The sequence below is a fragment of the Solenopsis invicta genome, chromosome 5 (genome assembly GCF_016802725.1).
Source record: "Solenopsis invicta isolate M01_SB chromosome 5, UNIL_Sinv_3.0, whole genome shotgun sequence".
NCBI classification, from domain to species: domain Eukaryota; kingdom Metazoa; phylum Arthropoda; class Insecta; order Hymenoptera; family Formicidae; genus Solenopsis; species Solenopsis invicta.
In genome coordinates, this window is record NC_052668.1 from 1,940,587 (window position 1) to 1,965,304 (window position 24,718).

General features: G+C 33.9%; 1 protein-coding gene across 3 annotated transcripts in view; it reads right to left on the reverse strand.

Annotated features, from left to right (window-relative positions):
- Positions 1-24,718, reverse strand: part of LOC105193776 (lutropin-choriogonadotropic hormone receptor) — a 156,796-nt gene that overhangs the window by 58,730 nt on the left and 73,348 nt on the right. For all 3 annotated transcript variants that reach the window (XM_039450115.1, XM_039450114.1, XM_039450113.1), the window contains 4 exons: positions 2,624-2,689; positions 2,386-2,529; positions 2,237-2,308; positions 1,098-1,387 (listed from right to left, as the gene is read on the reverse strand). In XM_039450115.1, the coding sequence (XP_039306049.1) occupies positions 1,098-1,387; positions 2,237-2,308; positions 2,386-2,529; positions 2,624-2,689 (572 nt within the window). The remainder of the gene's footprint in view (positions 1-1,097; positions 1,388-2,236; positions 2,309-2,385; positions 2,530-2,623; positions 2,690-24,718) is intronic.

Consider the following 24,718-nt stretch of genomic DNA (forward strand, 5'->3'; position numbering starts at 1 on the left):
TTATTATATTTTCAATGTTTCTTAATCATACAATCACAGAAAGAAGTTATATAAGTTTTGAATATTAAAAAGTTATATATAATCACAATACTTTTTTTGTTAAACTTAAATTAAATCTCCCTGATTTTAATTTTGTATGTACTTTAAACATAGAAAAATTTTTAATTTTGTAAAGCCAATTTAAGAAAAATTCGAATTTGTGTATTGGTAAATTCTGTCATTTTAGGATCTTTCTTTAAATTTTATCTTTTTTTCTGAAAAAAATTGTACAACAATTATTACATGCCGCAATGCACGGATCTAGCTCATCAGAAGTTCTAAACTCAAAAAACCATTAAGATTTGTCACCTTTTTAAATTGAACAAGACCATCTATGGATGTGTATGCTATATTTATTGTTGATAGATTAAAATCTATTTACATTATCAAAGAAATGATCAAAAAAATTTTTTTTAAAAAAGATAGAATTTAAGAGAATTTTAATAATGGAAGAGAATTCTAATTATTATTATATGTTTGAATTTGTCTCAAGTTGGCTTTACAGAATTAAGAGTTTTTTCAAACACATTTGAAATATACATAAAAATAAAGTTCGAAAAACTTAATTTCAGTTTAAAAACAAAAAAAAAAATTAAAAATTACTGATATATCATTTAATAACTTTTTTCATTTTTAAGTTTAAGTTGAATCTTTTAGACTTAACTTTGGTACGTACTTTAAACTTATAAAAAATTTATAAAAAAGTTTTCAATTCTGTAGTCAATCCGAAATTAAAACTTTAATGTAATTTATTTTCATCATTTTTGTATTCTCTTAATTTAAAATTTAAAATTAAAAAAATTTTTATAAGTAAATCTCATGAAAATTCACGATTTTCAAGGATAAAAAGTAAATTTTCTGAAAATTTCAGATTTTTCCGGTTTTTCCCAGTAATAAACATCTTGTTCAATAATTTCGGATGTTGTGCAAATAATTTTCAATAACTAAGCTCACGATGGAGACTTTGCAGCAGTTAAGTGTTAAATGAGACATGATAAAGTACTGAAAACACGAGATAGAAAAAGGACAATAATAAAGGACAGAGAAAAGTTATTTACCCAATTGTGGCCAGATATCGCTAAATGTTGAATTCCATAAACTATTATCGAAATCATCAGTGGGAAATAAAATTGATTCCTGCACCGGCGATTTTGTAACAGATTCCTCCACTTCAAGCGAGAGGAACGAACAACAATGATAAGCGTATGACAGCAACATCGTTTGTACTCGAGGAAATCTTTCAGGAGACGGGAATTCTCGCAATGCAGGATTATTAAATGTCTTAAGATGCAATAATCCCGCTAGACCTCTTATCGGCAGTGTAGGGAAAACATTATTTCCTAAATTTCTAAAAATAAATATTTGTATTATATTACGTTCGATTTGTAATAAACATAAGAAGTGACTTACATAATATAAATTATCCATGCTAGAAAAATTGAAATAGATTCAATAGAAATATTTATTTAATAAATGTATCAATAAAAAATACTATTTGAAATAAGTACTTGTGTAAAAATAAGAAAAGCAAATAGTATCATTTATATTTACATTTACTTAAAGATATTTATTTTTTCAAGTAGCAAACATTATTTTTAAGACATTTTTAAAACGTCAAAAATAATAAAATAAGTTCTCTTTATTTCATTAAAAAAACTTTTATCAGTGACTATTAAGGATTAAATGGAGTTTAACGACTTGAAATGATCACAATATCTCCAGTGGCGATGAAGATTCAAAAGAGATAGAAGTTTGGTGTCGGACTTTCTTTATATGTATAGGACTTTATTTAAGACGGTCTTGAAATTAGGTTTGTTTGTGAATACAAGACTTATGAATGCAAGATTATTCTAGTCTACCGTATTTTAGATTTTCAGAACAAAGTTATTGAAAATAACCGCAAATATTTTCAGGATTAAAAGGTATATGATTTTCCCATAAATAAATAATAAATTTCTTTATAAAAGACACCAAATTAATTTCTTCATATCACTTATTTGAGTTAGACATTTAGTGCCTTTTTCATCTTTTTTTTAAAAATAATCCAAGTTAATTTTATTCAGATATTTATTACACAAAAAAATTATTTTAATTAGTATTTTTTATAGATGCAGGCTTTAAATAAATATTTCTATTATTATTTTCTATTGTATCAACTATTTTTCGCCAGCACTATAAATTATATGGATGCACTTACAAATCTTGCAACCGTTTTGTTTCCCTGAACGCATCGGGATGTATATATTCAATATAATTATTCTCTAAATCTCTGAAATGTGATTAAATTGAATGTAAATTATTAGAAACATGTAAAATCAGAATAACTTATTTAAACTGAGTACTTACAAAACCTGAAGTCTAGATAATCCGGTAAACGCGTTACTGGAAATACTCTGTAAGTTATTATTAGACAAAAGGAGATCGTGTAGCATGTTCAAGCCTTTAAAAGCATCGTCAGGTAACATAGAAATCATATTACTAGCTAAATCCCTAAAAAAGCAAGATTTGCATTTTACTTGTACTGCCTTCAGTATATTCAATACTTCATACATACATTACATTGCATGTTACTTTACATACTTACAAAACGCGAAGTTCGTTACAACTCCGTAAATTTGGTATCTCTGTCAAAGAATTGGATTTCATGTCACTGAAAACAAGGACAAAACGTATATGTAGAATACTCATTGTTAGAAATAGTTATTATTAAGGGGACACATTTAGATGGGTCAAAATGAAGATTTAAGAACTTTGCAAATTTTTTATAAAAGTTCGGAGAGATAGAAAAATCATAAATTAATTTGGTGCCCTCTGTCATAAAATTCAAAGTTTATTCACAAAAAGTCAAATAGACGTAAGTTTAATGTTTGAAATAATTTCCATTATTTTCTATGACTTTATTGACATGTATTAAGCAGCTAATGAATACTCTCATAGAAAAAACTTTTGCGATTTCCAATCAATAAAATTATCAATAATTTTTCGGATTTCGTTAATTGTTTTAAAACACGTATCAGCCATGGTGTTAAAGCGACCCAAATAAGTAGTAATTTGACAAAGCTAGATCTGGTGAATAAGCCGCACTAGGAACAATTTCCTAGCCAATGTATAAGTAGATAACATCCTTCATTTTTTTTGCGGCATGTGATCGAGCATTACAAAATCACATTACAAAATCACTTGCCCATCAAGATAGCCAAGCGTGATTTAGCACATTGGGTAAACTAATGAACTGTACAAATTGTGGTAAAGTTGCTGTCAATTTGGCAAATTGAAATATCTTATATGCAAACTGTATTAGCAATGTCAAATGTTTAGCCCTCAACATCAAATGTTGAGGACTAAACATCATCAATTTATGAAATTTCAAAAACATTGAGGATTAATGATCGTCATGTTGACAACAAAGTAACGGCACGTGATAAGCTCATATTTTATACAGTATCGTCCCAGCAACTTAATTCATATCTAACGTTTTACACATGTTGAAAAATATTTGCTGAAAATTATTGAAGTTTTTAAATTGTAGTTCATTGCTAACAAAGCATTGACAACAAGAAATTATCACTCGCAAACAGTATGCCGCACATCGACAAATAGATATGGCAAAACTGATCTTTTTGTAAATAAAAATTATACATTATAAAATAAAAGGCGTAACGTTATAAGAGTTTTCATTCTTATTTTAACAAGAATATGTTTTAAAACAAGAGAATCTCATTTCATGAAAAGATTACCCAAAGTTGAGTTTTTAAAATTGGTGTTGCATAATTGGCTTCTAAAATGAAAATTAATAAAATATATTTTAGGAGTGCAATTATATAGGTTTTTACGTGAATAACTAAAACCTTTTTAACAGAGCTATGATGTTAACCCTTAAACACACCAATCTTGTAAAATACGGAAACACATTTTCGGGTCTGGGTGACTTTTTCAATTTTGAAAAGCTATAACTTTGATTACAATCAATACTTTTCAACAACTTTTTCTTAAATTTAGAATCTTAGAAATATGACTGCATCGGCATTGCCGAAAAATGATTTATTATGAAGTTATAAAAGAAATTATATAAATAAGGGAGTTTGGGGTATATTGTGAGCTATGGGGATTTGAGTTGTGAGACAGCACTCAAAGTCAACCATATTTGAAATTTTAACATGTTCCAACTATGGTAAAATGTTTTTCTCTATGCGATCTTACTTTTTGACTAGCACTCGTCGCGCTAACACACATTCTAACAATAAGTGTCTCTCCAGATTTTGATTTTCAATTTTCTTCAAAAAGTTTTTTCGACTATTTGTATTTGTAATCTTACTTATTTTTTCGAGTTGATTGCAAAAATAAATATATTACAAAATTATTACTGGTGAACTACCGTTTCGATGTACAAAAGGAATTTTGCATGAACATTTGATGTTGTTAATTACTATGTGACTATTTTAATAATGTAGCATTTGGGGAATTGTGAGCCACCACTTTTGGGAAGTTGTGAGTCACTGCATTTTTGTCATTTTTTTTAACTTAAGTTGGCATTTAGGTTTAAATGCGTATTTCGCAATATTCATACATAATTTGGATGTTTCATGCAATTTTATAGTGAATTTAGTAGTTTTCGTGATTTTTTCATGTTTTAATTGTAAGTAATCATCATGCCGCGTCATAAGTATACAAGAAATGAATCTAATAAGTCAGCGATCGATATTAATGTCATAGTGGCTGCCATCAAAGAGGTGACGATTGAGAAGAAAGCGGTGCGGTCCGTTGATCGAGCATAACATCGATAGCAAATTGACTCGCTACATTTCGAAACTAAATAAAGCACACGTAGATTCTTCAACCGTTTCGAATGAAAAATTGGGTGATTTTGTTTCATCGCTAAGTGGCCACACTGACGGGAAGAAATTGAACAAAAACAATTCTATATATTGCAATGAATGCGATCGAGCTGTGCACTTAAAATGTGCCAATTTAAAAACCGACTATTATATCTGTGTTCACTGCAAATCGGACTAATCAGATTATACGGACTTTAATTTTTTTATCAGAATTATCTTAATTTTCTTTTTTCTACAATTCAAATAAAGAATAATCAAAATATGTCATTCTCTTCCATTTTAATTGAGCCATTGTGGCTCACAACTCCCCAAAATTTTTAAAAATTCAAAAAATACACCTTTTTTTGAAACATATCAAAATTTTACAACTGTTATGCCTTTCAATGAACTTCTTAAGCCAGTAATTGCCTTTTGAGGTGTACTAGAAAATCCAACCTTTCAGGTGCGTAAAATATCAATTTTTGTGATAGTTACCGTTCAAAAATAAAACCTGACTCACAACTCCCTAAACTCCCCTATTAAATTTAAAATAAAATATACAAAATGGCAAACATCATAAGGCTATTTTTTTGCTGTCATGAAATGGAATTTAATAATTATTGTAAAAATCTATATTCTTAAATAAATGACATTATTTCGTATGGTTATGAGAATAATGTCGTTATGGAAATATGTAATAAATGCTGCAAATAAGGTGGGAAAGAATAGACGTGAGCATCTCAAGCGGCAACTTCCTCTATTTTCTTTCACATATACCATATAACCCAGGTAATCAAATGAATTCAAGATACCGTCATGTTGCTGTCAAATTGCAGCAATAGATTTTGACAAACTAGAGACAAGGCGCTTCCTCATTATGTGTGAAATGTTGCTCTCATGTGAATTCTAAATTTGATTGATGATAAATTGATAACATCTTGATGGCAAGTCATATGCCGTTATAATACTTTACTATTAATGTGACGCGTTATTAATCTTCACTGGTGCTTTTGAAAAGCTCATAAATTGATGATGTCTATTTGTCTTCATGTTGCTAATTCAATCTGCACATAAGATTTCAATTCGGTAAATTGATGATAACTACATAACAACTCGTGCAGTTTATTAGTTTACCTAATGTGCTAAATCACGTTTGGCTATGAGGTATAGTTAATCAATTTTAATTCTGCAAAACGGAATCTTTTGTTGATAGTAAGTAGAATACATAATGTATATTACATAAATCATATTAACAATAATAGCCATTAACAAATAATTGTACCAAAGTTCAAAGTAAAATTATGCATAAAAAGTTTAGAAATCGAGAGAAAAAGTTATAAATTCTTCAGAATTCTGCAACTAAATTTTGTATTGTAAATTATATTATTAGTTAATAAAATAAACAAAAACCAGCTGCCACTAGGTGCTACTCTGGTTTTTGCAAGTATTTGTAATAATAAATACTCGTATATAAGCTGCTGCTTAAATGTTATAGTTTTCATTTTCATTAAGTTTAATTTTAAATTTAATTAAAGAAGTATAAAAATACACTTTAGCTGCATTTTTCTTGCTCGCTTCCATGTGAAAGCGTAATTTTATCTTTCTTCATTGTATAATAAACAAATAAAGATAGATTGATGCTTTCAGCACGAAAGTAAACAAAAACAACGCAACCTTTAAATTTTAAACAGTTTCTCATAAGAAATTAATAATATATAATTAATTAATAAACGTGACTAATAAATAATTAAAGAGCTATATGTAATTCATATCTTTAATTAATAATATTATATTTTAATGTTTTAGAATCTGCTGATAATGGTCAAATTGATTTATCGAGAGAGGAAATTTTTATTTTAATGAAAAGCCATTTGATTTCAATTTGACGCGTATAGCGCATTAACAGCCAGTCGGGGTGCTAGCTTCACAAAGATACAGTGTATGTCAATTTGTAGTTTATGCACAGGGTCGCTTGTGTGCATAGTTAAATAGCACTCATAATAAAGTGATGTTTTGAAAGTGATCTTTGGTAAAAATTATTCACAAAATTTGATACAAATTAGAACGCTTCAGAAATACTGAGAAAATCTATACTCTATTAATGAGAGAGCACCAATATCGCATATATGTATAAATACGATGCATTTGGGTCCAGACATAGAAAATTGAGCAGGTGAAAATCTCTATATGAATATGATATTTTTCAATGTGACATTAAATTATAATCGTAATATATAGTATATTTAAATTACACACTTTTCAAATTGTGACAACGTATTCTGACAAAGATCGCTTGCATAATCGCGCAATACTGACTACATTCGATCGATTTGCAAAAAATTAAAGTTTACATTTTGTTTGTTCGATAAGAAAATATATTCATAAGTGTAAACTTTGGTTGTGCTATATTTAACACCGGATATATAGTGTATGCTATTTTTTCCTTATATATTTTGATTGACTTACCTAAGAACCGTCACAAGTCGATAAAAATATGTAAAAAGATGATATCATTACGTTATCCAAAGTGCACAAAAATTAAAATTACTATTAAACATTCAAAATATAGAAGTGTGTCCATAATCAAAGTTCAAGCTCTCGAATACATTTTCTTATCAAACAAATAAAATATAAATTTTATTTTATGCAAATCGATCAAATGCAATCAGCAGGTATATGCGCGACTGTGTGAGTAATTGTTGTCTCAATTTGAGAATTCTACACAAAAGTTTTTTTCTCGATCCGATTCCTAATTGTCTTTTTGCGCAAGAAGAAGAAGATAACGCCTTGACTAAAGAAGATAATGCCTCGACCGAAGAAGATTCTGAAGAATTAACAATAAGTAAGGAAGATTAATTTCTAGGACAATAGAGAGAAAATCAGCAACAAGACATCCAAGTTTTTTTGCGTTATATTTCCTGCTGAGACCGAAAGTAGGAAGGAGAAAAAGGACAATTTTTTATAAAAATGTAAGTAGTATTTTGTTATAAATTTTGGGGCATATAATATTATAATTTATTTTTACATAGCCTCTCCTCGAAAATAATGTAACGATCCACCTTCCAACGCCCCCCCCCGGACCGCTTACCGTCCGAGCCGTCCGGCCAAACACCCGCCGGACGGCAAATATCGGCGCATAGCACCTAATAAAGAAAATCACCAGACGCGAGCGAGCGAACGAACCCTGATAGCCATGCATGTTTTGCAAAGTCAGGCAAATTAATACTGAGCATGAATTTTCGACTAGTTGCTGTGTATTTGCTGAAAACGTAACGCATAATCCTACATATTCAACAACATGAGATCAGATTTGAGATATTTTATGTCAGTAGATTCAAAGCAAACGAAGAGCAACTGTTGCTTATTCTGTTGCCAACAAAATAATTTCTATTCGTGGAAAACATTGTAACGGTACTCGGTTTCGGTGTTAGACGGTGCGGTGCGGGAATTCCGGGATCGGTCCGGATAAGGTTCGTCGGTTGGTCAGGTGTCCGTAATGATCATACCCAGAGTGTATAGTAGCAAAAAGAAGATAATTTATTTAGTAAATAAATGGTAGTCGTTAACAAAATAATAAAGCGTGATATAAGAGAGTTCGGTATGTTAACAGAAAGAAAAGAGAGCAATTCGCAGGTATCTAAACAATGATTACTAATCCGATTGCAAGCGGAGTGATGCGCAACGCAGTTATTCAGAAGTAACGCGCGAACGGAGACTAAAGACGCGTGCACAATCGGCAACAATACTTCGCATAAAAAATCAAACAAAAAGAACTTATTCTTTTTTTTCTAATTTGTGTCTCACGGACACGCGTCGTCAACCTGCCTGATGGCTTTGAGGTTATTTAACGCAAAGGCAGTGGTGTAGGGTGCCTAAATATATGTATAGGTAGAAATAACTCGCACTCGCGAGCCCAGTGTTTAAATAATCTTTCCCAATTTCTTGATGAAATTAAATATGACTTCAATCTTTTCCCACTTTTTCTGCTTTAGCATATCAGATATACTTTCAACTCTATCCAGCTCTTTACTACGTAGAATGTCTCCCATTCTCATTCTTGCTTCATCGTATCGATGGCACTACTATACCACGTGATCGAAGTCTTCATATTCATATCCGCAAACACGTCTAGCGTCTTCTATATATCCTTTTCTGGCTAAAGAGGCGTTTAGATTGTAATGATTCGCTCTTAAACGATTAATCATTGTTATAAAATATCTATCCTCATTAAATGGGAGGAACCAAGGACTTTTACTATCTTTATCATAATAGTTTTCAAAATACTGGACACCTTTGAATAAGGCTTCCCTGACAATTTTAACTTGTGTATCATTCCATGCTTCCTTCCTAAACAAACTTCTACAGTCGCTAATTAGAACTTCAATAAGAGTGTCCGTAGGTTCATCAGCGCCCGCTTTTGCTAACCAATCGGCGATTTCATTACCCGATACAGTGAGAAGAAATCTATACGAACATTATTTTTTGTAACAAAACGTTTTTAAAACGACTATGCAGTCTTCTAATTTTGAGTATATATTTATTATGATATACTAAATAAATTATTGTTTATAGCTTGTAGAACAGATTTCGCGTCAGTAAGAATAACGAAATTTTCAAAGAAATCAGCCTTACGTTCAGCAATCTTCATGGCAGAAAGAATTGCCACTGCTTCGGCTGTGAATATTGTTTCATATTCAAGACGAAGGCTTATGCATTAGCCTTCCCATACACTGTTTGGGAAGGCTAATGCATAAGCCTTCGTCTTGATCCTCAAAAACTATACCTGCGCCCACTGACTGAGCCTGCGGAGACTTTGATCCATCAGTATACACTATACATGAGTTATTATCAAAGTTATATTTATTCTTAATAGTACTAATTAGATTACGATCCGCGGCATTATAGCCTTTAATGGTATTAATATTATATTTGCGCTTTTTTCCTGTAGCTTTAACAGAGAGTCCGACCTCATAATCTATCGCTATCAAATCTGTTAACGTTCTGTAATCATATTTCCAAATTTCGAAGATATCTTCTTTATTTCCCAATTTATTACGCATTTGACATATACCAGATATATGCATAAGTTTTTTCCGGTTTCACTAAGAGATGGTGCCAGCGAAAAGTACGCAACGTATTAATTTGACACATACGTCATTTTGTTCATCTGATATAGAACTACAAACACACACAAGTTGAGTCCGCCAAAAACTAGCGTCTTTGTTTTATTGTTCAGTGATCATGTCGAGTTTTGTGCCTGAAAAACAACATTTGCGGCACGCATTGCTTTTTTTATTTAATCAAAAGAAAAAGGCTGTTGAAAGTCACCTTTGCTGGTAGAAACATATGGTAAACACGCTCCATCAATTAGAACATGTGAGACATGGTTTCGACAATTTAAAAGTGGTGATTTCAATGAGAAAGACAGTGATCGCTCTGGTAGACCACAAAAATGCGAAGACGAGCAATTGCAGGAGTTATTGAATGATGACCCAACTCAAACTCAACGGCAATTAGCAGAAGCATTACATGTATCACAAGAAACAATTAGCAAACGTTTACGAGCAATGGGAAAGATCAAACTCGGTAAATGGGTCCCACACAATTTGAATGAACGTCAAATGAAAAATCGCAAAGTCACTTGTGAAATGCTGCTTCAACGCCACGAAAAGAAATTATTTTTGTATCGAATTGTGACGAAAAATGGATTTATTTTGAAAACCCGAAGCGGAAAAAATCGTGGCTTTCACCTGGCGAATCCGGTCCATCAACACCAAGGCCAAATCGCTTCGGCAAGAAGACCATGCTCTGTGTCTGGTGGGACTAGAGCGGTATTGTGTATTATGAACTCTTGAAGCCCGGCGAAACCATTAATACACAACGCTATCGCCAACAAATGATTAATTTAAACCACGCATTAATCAAAAGACGACCGGAATGGGCCAGAAGACATGGCAAAGTGATTTTGTTATACGACAATGCGCCATCTCACACAGCAAAACCAGTGATAGACATCTTAAAATCTCTTGGATGGGACATCCTTCCACACCAGCCGTACTCCCCAGACCTGGCGCCATCTGACTATCACCTCTTCGCATCAATGGGGCATTGGTGCATCGCAGCGCTCGGAGAGCAGCACTTCAGCAATTTCGAGGAAGTTGGAAAATGGCTCGACAAATGGTTTGCTGCAAAAGACAAGCAGTTTTTCTGGCGTGGTATTCATAAATTATCTGAAAGATGGGCAAAATGTGTAGAAACCGATGGCCAATATTTTGAATTAAAAAAAATTAATTTTCCTTGAAAATTACGTGTTTTTTTTAACCAAAAAACCGGAAAAAACTTATGCATACACCTGGTATACTCCCATGCTTCGCCAATAATGCTTTTAACAAAAGACGGATTTCTATATCTTGCAAAAAGTTCCTTGTGTTTTAGAGTATCCAAGCTTAATCTGACAGAATTTTCACCATACTTGTATATCTTACTACAAAAGTTTTTAGCTAGCATTTTCGCTCTATCTTTTATAAGAACAACCTTGGATTCCGCGATAATGTTCGGTGTGCTGTTTCGATAGCCAAGAGCCGTGCGTATCCCAAGGAATTGGCATCTTTCTAATTTAAGTTGAGTAGATTTCTGACAAGGGTAATAAATAAACGAACCGTAGTCCATGACAGATCTTACCAAACTTTTGTACAGTATTAGGGCAGTGTTTACTTCAACTCCCCTTGAAACATTACTCAAGTATTTCATTAAGTTATTAGCCTTGTTTACTTTACCTCTTATATCCATGATATGCTTATTGAAATCAATTCTATTATTTAGCCAGATTCCAAGAAATCTGGCACCTTGGCTATTGAAAATTTTAGTATTTTTTACTGTGATATAGAGTTGTCTATCCTGACTTGGAAAATTCTACTAAATTAGTCTTCTGCGGGGACAAACTGAGATTCAATAACTCTAAATTACTAGCCATTCTGTTTACCGCCGCTTCCAAATTAAACCTATTATCCAGTCTACTAGCATGTTGCACATAAATTGCTATATTGTCGGCAAATTGCACTACTTGAGTTTCTCTAACTAAATTATTTGTTAATTTGTTTGTGTACAAGGCGTACACAATGGGACTCAAAACAGCCCTCTGCAGTAAGCCCTTGTAAACTTTTCTAACTTCTACTTGTTGATTGTTAATTATAAAAGTTGTCGATCGCGGCTTCAGCCATTTAATTATAAAGTTGGAGATGCCTGCAGGGCATTTTTCCTCAATCAGTTGTTAATCATAATTTTAAAGTTTACATTATCGTATGCAGAGGAAACATCTAAAAACGCTGCAAGGGAATAATTGCCCATTAAGTTGGCCCTTCTAACATCTGAGATCATCTTGGTTAAATTTTCTATACACGATTTTCCCCGGCAAAAACCATTTTGCATAGGAAACAATTTTTTGTTTTTCTCCAACCACCAAATTAATCTCTCATTAACCAATCTCTCCATAAACTTCCCGACACATGAAGACAAGGCAATAGGTCTAACCTTTTCCTTACCTATCTTGTCAATAAAAATTACTTGATAATCTTTCCATTTTAATGGGATGACATTGTGTTTCCAAATTCTATTAAATAGTTCTAATATTATATGTTGACCAACCAAAGGCAAATTCTTCAGCATCTGATAATCGATACTATCCAAGCCCGGAGCTGAGTCTCGTTTAATCATGTGAATCGCCTGTTGAAACTCATCCATATTAAATTCTTTGTTCATATCATTGTCCTCTATGGAGTAACTAAACAATTTGATTCTATTTTCTTCTTCCACCCACGGAGGGGCGAGTTCGTCTATAGTGTTTTTAATTTCTTGCTCTCTATTTTTGTGTTGCCAGGAGTTCTAATTAATTTTTTTCCGTACGTTTTTAAAAACCCTCATCATATTCCATACATAACTTATACTGATATGCTTATTAATGTTGTTACAAAAACTATTAAAATCATCTTTTTTCTTTTTTTTGATAACTTTTCTGGCCACTGCCCAACATACTCAACAAAATCTTCGAGATTGCCCGTACGCTGCCAAGTTTTAAGTTTTTCTTTTCTATTTAAAATTATTTCTGCATATTCATCGTCCCACCATCTAATTGGGTGTCTGTTTTTAATAAATGTCTTTTAGGTTGTACATATTTTGAAGATATCTTAGGATCTTTTTTAGTTGCCAGCAGGGCAACCCTTTTAATTGTATTAATAAAACAAGAGTAATCTTCTTGCACTTCTGTTGCATTAGTATCACCGAATCTATCTTTGATTTTTTCTAATTTAATAGTAAGTAGTTTTTTATACAATAGCCAATTGGTATTTTTATTTGTAATTCTATTAGTTAATTTTTTGTATGGCACGACTTCCGCGTCTATATATAATTCGATAGGATAATGATCCGAGTCCCACGTATCCTCTAGCTGATAGTAATCTAGTGACCCTGCCAAATTATTATTTGCAAAAATTAAATCTATATTAGAAGCCCTTTGATTGTTATAACTTAAGCGAGATTTTGTATCGTTGTTAATACTAATATAACCTTTATTAAACATAGCCGAGTATAAATTTTCCCCATTTTTATCTATCTTATCGCAATTCCATACGCTGTGGTGTAAATTAAAATCGCCTATTATAATAGAATTGTTATTCACACCTTTGAACTTTAACAGTTTGTACCAAATATTGTTAACGCCATAAGGTTTTCTATAGACTGCAATAAGATTATAATTATTTGTGGTACCTTTTAGACTAATACCGATAACTTCTACATATATTTGACGAGTTAAATTTCCAGTCTTCCATAACTTCAAATTCAATACCGTTTCAAACTATGATCGTAATACCACCACAATTATCCGGGTTATTAGATTTAAGGGTCTTATATCCTGAAAAATATAGAGTTTGACCGTGATTAATTTTTGTTTCTGTGATTACAATTATGTCATAGGGAATTATATTATTACTTATTTCCTCTTGTTTGTTTTCAATTCCCCTGGCATTCCACAGTAAGATAGAAGCCATTTTTAAAGAATAGAATGTATATCACCTTCTCTTTCATTTCTATTGTCCCAGTATGCCCTTTTACTTTCTAGGTCAAGCGATTTAGCCCTTCTCCACTCTTCTCGATGTTCTTCTATATTTACTCTATATCTTTCTATATCATCTTCCTTTTGATAGTCAGCTTGGGCTGACTTATTGCCTAAAGGTGACTCATGAGGTGATCTGTATTTATATATTAGTTCGACAAGTTCTCTATTAAAATCTTTCGATATTTTACATTTATTTATTGTAAACTCAATCATCCTATCAATGTCAAAAGTTCCTGACTCTCTATCATTCGCTATACTATTCCCCTGGTTACATAAATTTTCTACCAAATACTACTATTATCGTGCGCGGGATACGCCACCCCTCGAGGTTCCTGCAAAAAAGTATATCCTCTGAGATTGAAATTTTTATAATAATCTGTGTACGCTTTTCTATTAACAGCTATCTTTTTTTCCTCTTTTTTTTATTTAAATCATGAGCCTTTATTTTATCGCTATAACTATGCTCCCTTGTAGAAACAAATGGCCTATAAGGTAAAGTACTCACGGTCTCTTTTATTTGTTTATGATCTTTGTTTTCTGCGATCTTCTTAAATTCAGGCCATACGTCCGGGTTCGTGTATCTGTCGTATACGCGAGGAAAACGCTCATCGGAATCACCTTTAATCAGCCTAACAGCTTCCGCAAATGAAATATTATTGTATGACATGACTACTTTAATCTCTTTATTTTTTAAGAATACGGGGCATTTCCTAAACGTGGATTTGTGTTCCTCTCGACAGTTTCTACAGCACAATGGTTTGTTGCATTGCCCATGGGCATTCTCCCCGCACACGACGCATTTAACTTCGTTTTTACAAAACGCTTTTATATGACCAAATAGAAAACAGTTAAAACATTGAGTGACCCGTTCAATATACGGCCTAATTCTTAAATGTATCCGTAGATTATCACAGATAGTAAGTTTATCTCTAATTCTAGCACCTTTCATGATAACAATAATATATTATCTGTAATATCTGTATTTACTATTTTGAATTTGCCTTCAGTTTTGTCCCACACCCTTCTTTTCATTCTTTCAAATTTCAAAATATCATCCTTGTCTAATAAGTTATTCCACAATTCAGGAATGTCATACGGCCAGTCGGCAATTACTCCCCTGTAGGTAACTTTCCTTCTATCCACAATGCCTACAAGCCATTTATCTTTTAATCTTTCTAACTTATCTAAACAGTCATTTACGTTCTTTACATTTTTGAAAGTTAACGAAGCCAAATTAAATCTCTGCATAAAAAAATCTGCATGAAATCTGATTTTTATTACACCATACCAAAATTTTGGTGCGATTTTTATTTTTATTAAAAAATTTAGTTTTATCATTATTAATAACTTTAAACAAAATTTTACAATAACCTTTAATCGAAGAATCTAATCTTTTAATATTAATTCCAAGTAAGTTATCCTGCATCGCTTTATCCAGAGAATCTGTTTCTGAAAGATTTCCGTTAATAACAAAGTAAGATTCGCTTTTCGTTATTTGTGTATTTGATTGATCTTTGTCTGACCTGGTAACGCTGCTCTTATTTGTCTTCACGTTCGAACTGCTCTGTACTGATGCTCTCTCGCATTGTGATTGGCCGGTACTATTATTTGAATGTTCCGTGCATTCCATAGCTGAAACTACTTGCTGGTCTTCACCTTAGATAATTTTTTTGACTGAGTCGATATTTTCCAATTGTGATTTCGGCTCTGTATGCTGCTCATCTGAATCAGATGTGTTTACTTCCTCGTCCATAATCTCAATCACTTTTTCACTTAGCGATGTTATACGTTTTTTATTTCTACCTTTGTTTAATTTATCAGTCTCTTTATCATGTGGAGTAAATCTTTTCCCCCGTCCGATCGGGGGAACGTTTTCCATCCCTTGATTAATACTAATCAGGTATTAATTTGTAAAGGCATCTTACTATCTCACTCTCTCTCTCCAACTCTCTCCCCCACTTCACACTGTCTCTGCTAACTCTCAACTGGATTGCCACTTGACGCTCCGCACGTCCGATTGCTACGGCGGTTCGAACGTGGTCCTTCAAAAAGAACTTACTTAAATGCTTACGTTAGAATATTTTACGGTGAAATACTGAGCGGTAGATTACGCGGACTGCTCGCCCGTACGGTCAAGGAATCGCGGGGCGTGACGGGATTGGCTAGCGCGGTCGTGTGAGCGCGTGTGTGTGGGGCACCGCGAGTGCGGACTGTTGCCGATGCGTTCGTCTCCACGATTCGCTCGAGCGCACCCCGTACAAATGGGCGCTCGATCGACAGGATGCGGATGCCCTGCCGATGACTAGGGCCGGTATTCATAGTCGATTCTTATATTTAAGATCATCTTAAGTATTATCTTAAGATGCCATCAACCAATCAGAGCGCCGTATTAGCATCTTAAGACGTTCTTGAAATAAGAATCGACTATGAATACCGGCCTAGGTTACTAATAGCGTTTTCGATTGGGAAAAAGTTAGTGCGCACCAGTGCGCACTCAGTTCACGCCAACACTGAACAAGTTCCATGAGTTGCACTGAATAGTGCAAATGCAAAAGAACACGCCCAAATTTTCAGTGCAAGTATCACTTGAGTTAATTATAATAGATCACGCAAAAAAGAAAAAAAGTAACCTCGAAAAAGTAATCTCGTACTTAGTAAGTAATGATTTTTACTATATGTAATTAAATAGTATATAATCATTAAAAAAATGCTATTATATTACATCAAGTAATTAATTATATTTTAAAAAAGGTATAAAATTGATGTACTTGTATAAAAGACATAACACTTACGGTATCATTATCCATTTTTTTTACACATGCTACATAATTTACAGTTTTTGGAATCATTCTTCTAGTTCGGAAGATTGCAATTATTTCTTCTTCCTCGCTTGAACTAGAAGAAGATTCCAAAAATGTCTCCAAAATATTAAAAAGATCCAAATCCGGATTGCTCATTTTTTCAAATTTGAAACTTCGTTCGTTATTGCTTACAATAATGCACTGATGCTTGCATGCATCCAGTGCACTGAACTGGCACGATCAAAATATCTCGTGCCACTTAGTGCGCACTGAATGCGCACTATGCGAGTGTCGTGCGTTCAAACGAACACGTGACACTAGCCAAGTGCGCATTGGCACTGCCAATCGAACACGCGCCTGACACTAAGTGCAGCCAGTGCATCCCAATCAAAAACGCTATAAAATGCGGCCAAGTGTCGTTGCGGCAGCGAAAGTATTCAAGGACGACAGTGATTGGTCGAGAATGCTCGGCCGGTGATAGTAACGAGAATGCTCGTCAAGGATCTCGGACGTGATTGGTAGAGAATGCTCGGCCGATGATAATGACGAGAATGCTCGTCGAGGATATCGGAGTCGACTGGTCGAGAACACTCGGCCGAGGATAGCGACGGAAATGTCCGTCGAGGAGCAGGAGAGCAATGAGAATTTTCGTGCGGGTCTCTTGCACTCGAATCGGCTGGTCCGCATTGCTTGCAACGCCAGGCGGTGGCCCGGTCATAAGGCGCGGTGTCAGCGGATGTGGCGGCGTTGACTTTCTTCCTCTCGGCCCGGGCCTCACTCTCTCGGGCCCTGGAGATCTCTTCGAACTCGGCGGCCTCGTCGGCTAGTTCGGCGAGGTTAGTAGCGTCGCTCATGCTTACGTACAACTTGTATTCTGCCCGCAAGTTCTCGTACAGGCGGTCCACCTTCTCTGCCTGGATGAACCCTCCGGCGCGTCGCATCATGGTGAGCAAGGCGGTCGCGTATTTAGCGTATGCTTCGTTGGGCTGCTGCCGTCGTTCTTGTATCTCGCGCATCAACTTAGTCTGATACCGTCGTGGTAAGTAGTGTCGCCGTAGGGCGCTGGTGAAGTCGACCTACGTTTCCCAGGTCTCTTGCTCATTTCGATACCATCCCACCAAACACAACGTTACATGTAACGTAAATGTTAGTTGTAATTTTCCACTCAACAATATAACTGTTATATAACAAGTGTGTTATATAACAGTTACATTGTTGAGTGGGAAAATTACAACTAACATTTACGTTACATGTAACGTGGTGTTTACTGGAATGCCAGGGCGTCTCCCTTGAGTAATTCTGGCAGCCCGGCTTTCATCTGGCTGTCGGTGTACCGATATTCCTCCTATAATTCCGCGACGCGTTCCAAGAACGACAGAGGGTCGCGGCCGTCGAAATGGCAACCCCACTTGCGTATCTGGTTCATTATTTTACTGTGCGAGTAGGACTCGTTTCCGGTGATCGGTGGAGACGGGCTTGCGGCTCCTGGTGCGGACTCGCCGGATGACTGGTTTAGATTGGTCATCGCGAGGGAGTGACACGTCACGCGGCGTCGTAGTTCGTCGAGTGTACCGGTCGTTTCTATTTGGTATGTCTGTGCTAACACTTCGAGCTGGTCTCGCGGCAGCTATTCGGTCCACTCGGTTAGAGGCATTTATTTCCGGGTGCGATTATCGGCCTAAAACGGTCCCTGTTCGAGCGCCATGTAATGCTGGTGGTTTTCGTGCGGTTCGGTGGAGATCAGGACTGCGTTCGAAAATTCTATTCGTCGAGTAGAGTAACTTTGAGTGACCAATCAAGATGAAGAAATCTAAGAAATCTCAAAATTTTTTCATTCTGATTGGTCACTTAAAGTTACTTTACCCAACGAGTAGAATTTTCGAACGCAGCCCTGGGGGTCTATCATGTAACATTTCCCCTAGGGCGGAAACGTGAAAAGTGAAAAGTTTCACGTGAACTGCACGATCATGTACGATTCCACGGAATCATGTAACTCACTCATGAGCGGAAATATGAACTTTTTCACGTGAACTTTTTCGCCATCAGGGGGTCGATCATGAAACTTTTTCCCTAAGGCGGAAACGTGAAAAATCAAAAATTTCTCCATTAACTTCAATGGTAAAGATTTTCACTTTTCACGTTTCCGCCCTAGGGAAAAAGTTTCATAATCGATCCTCTGCCGTGATGGCGAAAAGGTGAAAATTTAGGGAATTAATAAATTGTATGTATTTTGAAATAAGAATGAAAGTGTGGTAACAGTGTGGTAACAGTTTGAAGAGGTATTATTGAAGAGGTTAACCTTTTTGGTATTGCATTGCGTTGATAGGATAAAGTAATACATACATAAATAAAAATAATGCTTTTGTGATGTAATTAGGTTTGATATTTATATTTGACAAATTGATATTTTGATAATTATATAGAATGATATTGATATTTTGAATGATTCATCAAATGCAAATTTAGATAAAAATATACTTTAAACGCGTTTTGATACATAATGATATAAGAAAGGTGCGCCTTGTGAAATAGAATATTAATCAATCATGTAAGTGTTTATAACTTATAAATTTGGAAAATACATGTGTGAGCCGTGAATTCAGTTTTGATCAAGGTCCGTATTCTAAATTATTCAATATTTTTTAATTAAACAAAGTTAAATTTAATGACTAATGAAATTAATTTACTTTAAAATTTGCACACATAAAAAACTAATTAAAATTAATTTTGAAAAACAATGCTTGAATTAAATTACAATGTAATTTTGAGTATTAGATTACTACATAATAAAATAGTTGTTACAATATATGGATCATTAAAAATAAATGTAATATATATTATATTTGTAAATTAAGTTTATGCAATATAACTAAGAAATATTGCTATTTATTTATGAATATTTTTTTTACAATTTTTTTTTATATAATAAAATTTTTACAGTAAAAATTATACTGTAAAAGCAGGTAGAAACCTTTTTCACGATCGCTTGATAGTTGCAATGACAGAGCCTCTAATGGTGAATTTCGGAACGCAAACTAAACTTCCGCGCATTATTCATACATAATCGCTGTGCGTGAAAAGATTCACGTGAACTCTCTATGAGTGAAAAATGAAAAATGAAAAGTGAAACGTGAAAAGTGAAACGTGAAAAGTTCCACGTGAAATTACTTGATTGACCCCCAGGATACGGTTGCGGATAAGCTCGCCGGATTGGCCGGATTCGGTAGAGTAATCGCACTTGGAGTTAGCAAAAATACTAGATTTAGAACTTGATAGCTACATGTGAACAGATAGTCTGTTGTAGAGTCCTATATAAAGAGAGAAGCAACATTGATGTCCAAAGTTCTAATTGGTAATCTGATTGATACTTGATTGGCTAAGCGAGCAGCCATATTGTGACCACAGCTGTTTGCAGAATGATACAAATGGTGTTTGATGACGTTAGAGCGGTCCCAAAATGGCAATGGTGGACTCAATTGGATACTGAAGATTGTGATGGGGGTTCGATGTCGCTTTTCTCTTTATATAGGACTCTAGTCTGTTGGCTTGAACGCCTTACGACAAGTGGACTTAGCCTAAGCTAGAACGCGATTGGCTCTCGGTGGTCGCGACAACCAATCGCCTCTGAGCGGTCCGAAACACTAGCTCTAGTAACGGAAAATGTACGGCGCCGCTCGGGGTAAGAAAATGCTAAGTGAGAACCGAAAAGAATACAAAATAATGATCAATAACTATAATCGCGATAATACTGACGGAATGATGGCAATGCCATAAGCATCATAGTACTAATAATAATCTAACTTACTACTGTGTTCAAAAAGTAAGGTGAATTTTTAATTTAAACTTCCCGCGCTAATCGATTCAAGCAAACTGTTTTATTTTTATGTTGGTACTGCTGTTAGTGACATCTGTGCCAAATTTCATGTGAATGTCATCATAATTTTTTTGGTCAAAATCTAGTGAATTTGCTCACTTTTGTAATTTTCACTCAACTTATGTAATACACAATCATAAAACCTTTTTATATACAATCGAGATTTTGAAGTTATAATATAGATTTTGACAGTTATAATATAACCTAGGCAATTATTTACTATAGGAGACCCAGCTCTAATCATGTTGACCTTGACATATGTTATATAGAGGTAAGGATAGTGAACAACTTTTCCTTATAAATTAATTGGCGTTCTCGTACAGTTTTCGAGATATACTTAGAAAAAGAAAAACAGTTTCTCTTAATTATTTCAAAAAATATTTATTTTACAAAAGAGGGCCGTACAAACAAAAAATGAAGCTTGTGATAAGCTCTACAAAAAAGGTCATATTCATATTTTACCTAATTCCAATACTTTAATCGTTTTAATAAAAAAAACTGTTTCAAAATGAGTTCTTCAAATTTTCATTAAGAATTTATTTTTTGTAATAACACACACACACACACACACACACACACACACACACACACACACACACACACACACACATGGGAAGGGGTGCAAGGGATAGGTTGTAGGGCGAGGTCCTCTATCAACGGGGTGGGTGCGGGAGAGGGTGGACCATAGGTCCACCCCCTTACCTCTATATGTCAAGGTCAACATGAATGCAGCTCCCCTCTAGTAAATAATTCCCTAACTCTAGAATATACTGTATCGGCGGAACAAAGTTTTTCTTTTCTGTGGCTTGAATTCTAGTTGAGTAATAAAGTTGATCAACGCTCAATAGTGGATACTTCAAACTTTGTCCCCCTTACCCTCCAATCCACCCCATCACTAACCCAAACCTTCTTTCCCATTCCGTCTTCCTACAGTAAGCAATCAAAATTTCATAGGGGCAGGGGAGTCTCCCAGACTTTACAGTGTTTTTTAAGATTAAATACTAGCACCTGAGTCATAGTTCAAATTGATATAAATGTCAAAGTATTAGAGTATTTTTTAGATTTTTCCGTATATTACGTTGATTTAAAAGAATTTGAAAAATATTCAAATTTTTTACGAAATTTATATTTCTAAAAATTTATATTTCTAACTGTTTAAATTTTTTTGTTTAATAATTTAAAAAACAGAAAATGTTATAAAATTTATATAAAAATTTTAAAAAATTCTAAAAAATTTTAAGAAAAATGTTCATTAAGGAATAGGGAAGAGTGAGCTAAATCAGACTGTGTCCTAAATAGAACTTCTTTATTTAAATGAACATGATTAAGCAGATTTGTGTGTCATTTATAAAGTAAAGTCCTTATAAGACACCGAACATGTAACAGCAGTTTGACAGTTCTTTGTTATAATATTTATAGAATAGAAGCGAATATGTATTTTCAGCTATTGTGCAAAAATTTAAAAAACAAAAAAAATCTTTGTAAATAATTATTTTTAAATGATACTAAAATATAAAAAGATAAAATGTAACAGAATAAGACTCGTGAAAATTGGAAATAACAAGACAGCCAATACGAGTCAAGCGCGGTAAGTAGTGCTCAATAAAATGTAATCTCTGAAAGTTTTAAATTTACGTAATTTATTAGACGTTTCGGCTCATCCCTCGAGCCATCTTCAGTAAATACATTGAGAAGGCGCAGCTGAGGTTGAGGCGAGAGGCTTCCTCATCAGGAAGATGCTACGTTTGGACGAGTTGTTAGGCTCGAAAATCAGAACATGATTCGGACTGTGACAGAAAAATTATAATGAATCATGGTTTAAATTATTTAAAATAATAAACTCAGCTCAACGTCAGCAATTGTCCAATATGTATAAAAAATTCAGCGCAAATGACGTCTTTACGTTATTATTACCAATTTCATGAGTCTTATTTTGTTATATTTAATTTACGCAGGCTGAAACAATGCGTTATTATACTCATATGGGTTTTTTTAACTTTATACATTCTGTTTCGGACCACATGCAAAAGTGTTACTTAAAGATTGGATCAAATATAATAAGATCTATATCAAATGTACACCCAAAGACTTTGATTCTGTCCATGGGGAAATTTTCCAAACTGAGAAGTCACCACTTTCTACATACTCGCAGTTCATGGTTAATGAAACGACTAGAGCTTATTGGTCGTTACGTTAATCATGAACTGTAAGTATGTAGAAAGATAGCGACTTCTCAGTTTGGAAAATTTCCCCATGGACAGAATTAAAGTTCTTGGGTGTAAGAAAAAAAATTTCTAAGATTTTGCCTAACTCATAATATTGTACCAACACATTTACATAATATTTATAAATTTGAACCGGTCTTTCATCACCCAAAGATTAAGACGAAATTCTAACATAATATTGACATGTTTATAAAGAAAACTTTGCGTTTCGAAATTAAAGACACATGTAAATTTACTAATTATTCCCGTCTGCGTATTTTTCGTCTCGTTCGTAGCATTTCAAATTGCTTGCCTTTCCAAACATACAATGCTTTCTTCCGAAGACAACATGATTCTTTACAATGTTTTTATAACGCTCAATATCAGAATATGAACAACAAATTTTTCTGGTTATTAGAAAAACACAACAACTATAAACTCAGACAGCTCCTGCCCATTCAATATTATTACAATATTTCTAATTAACATAATTCGATTTCCACTCCTTCCATTTCTGCTCATAGTTTTTCATTTTCTGATACTCCCACCACATCAACAAATAAAATCAATCTAGATCTACAAATTTTTTCTAATAATTTGCCGAGCTCTTCTCTCAGTAAGAAAAAACTTTTCTTCTTTATAAGAAAAAAATGGCTAACTAATCTGTCTTCTACAGATATTCCCGTAGATATTCAGTGTTTCTTACAATTGGGTGAAACTTTCCTTGACATAATTATAAAAATATCTTTTTTGAATTTATTAAAAGCATTGAGAACAATATTAAAAAATTATCGGATTCCACACGCTCAGAAATCAGAAATCGTTTCATTCCTATTATTAATGAATTAAAATCTTTTTCCAGTCATTCTGTTTCCAATCCGGAATTTTTCAAACTCAAAACCAAAGAATCTCTCTCCAATAATCCTGAGATAATTCTTACTAGAGCAGGTAAGGGCAACATTATAGTCGCCATAAATCGTCTTGACTATAAAAATAAAATGATCTCATTACTGTCAGAAGATACATATACTAAGGTTGCTAAAAATCCTATCCGACATATAACGGGCAAGTCGAGGTTGCTGCTCACGAGATAGAAAGAATCTGATTACATATCTCATGTTAACTATAGAGCACTTTATTGCAGTAATGGGATACTTCTGAGAGCCTATGGGTTGCCAAAGTTGCACAAAGTTGGTTACCATTTACAAATTATCGTGTCTTCCATTGCATGCTTTTGTAAGTTTTTTGCACATGATAATATCCAGGAGCGTACCTAAGACAAATAGCCACGTTAAGGACAATTTTCAATTAGTAAAAAAACTTGCTGGTGCACAGCTTGATGATAACTATATTTTTATCTCTCTCGATGGTATCTCTTTTTACCAATATACCAATCGAGCTCGCCATTAACAGTATCTCTAATAGATGAGAATATTTTCCAAAAAATTGCAACGTTCCTAAAACTGAATTTCTGAATGCAGTACGTTTCGTTTTAGAATCAATTTATTTTAAATTTGACGATATTATATACAAATAAAACTTTGGTACGCCCATGGACTCTCCTTTGTTTCCTACCATTGCGGACCTGGTGCTTAGGACCTTAAGACAGAGGTGCTAAGTACCTTGGATTTCCAAGTACCTTTCTTTTTTAGATGATATCGCCACAGCCGTTCCTCGAGACATGGTGAATTTTACATTAGATAAATTTAACTCATTCCATCCAAGATTACAATTTACCATTGAAATTGGAAACGAAAGGTTGAATTTTTTAGATACCACTATTATCCTTAACGAAAAAATTATTGAGTTTGATTAGTATCACAAGCCGACTTTCTCGGGGCGATATCTTAATTTCCACTCTTGGTACCCCGTCT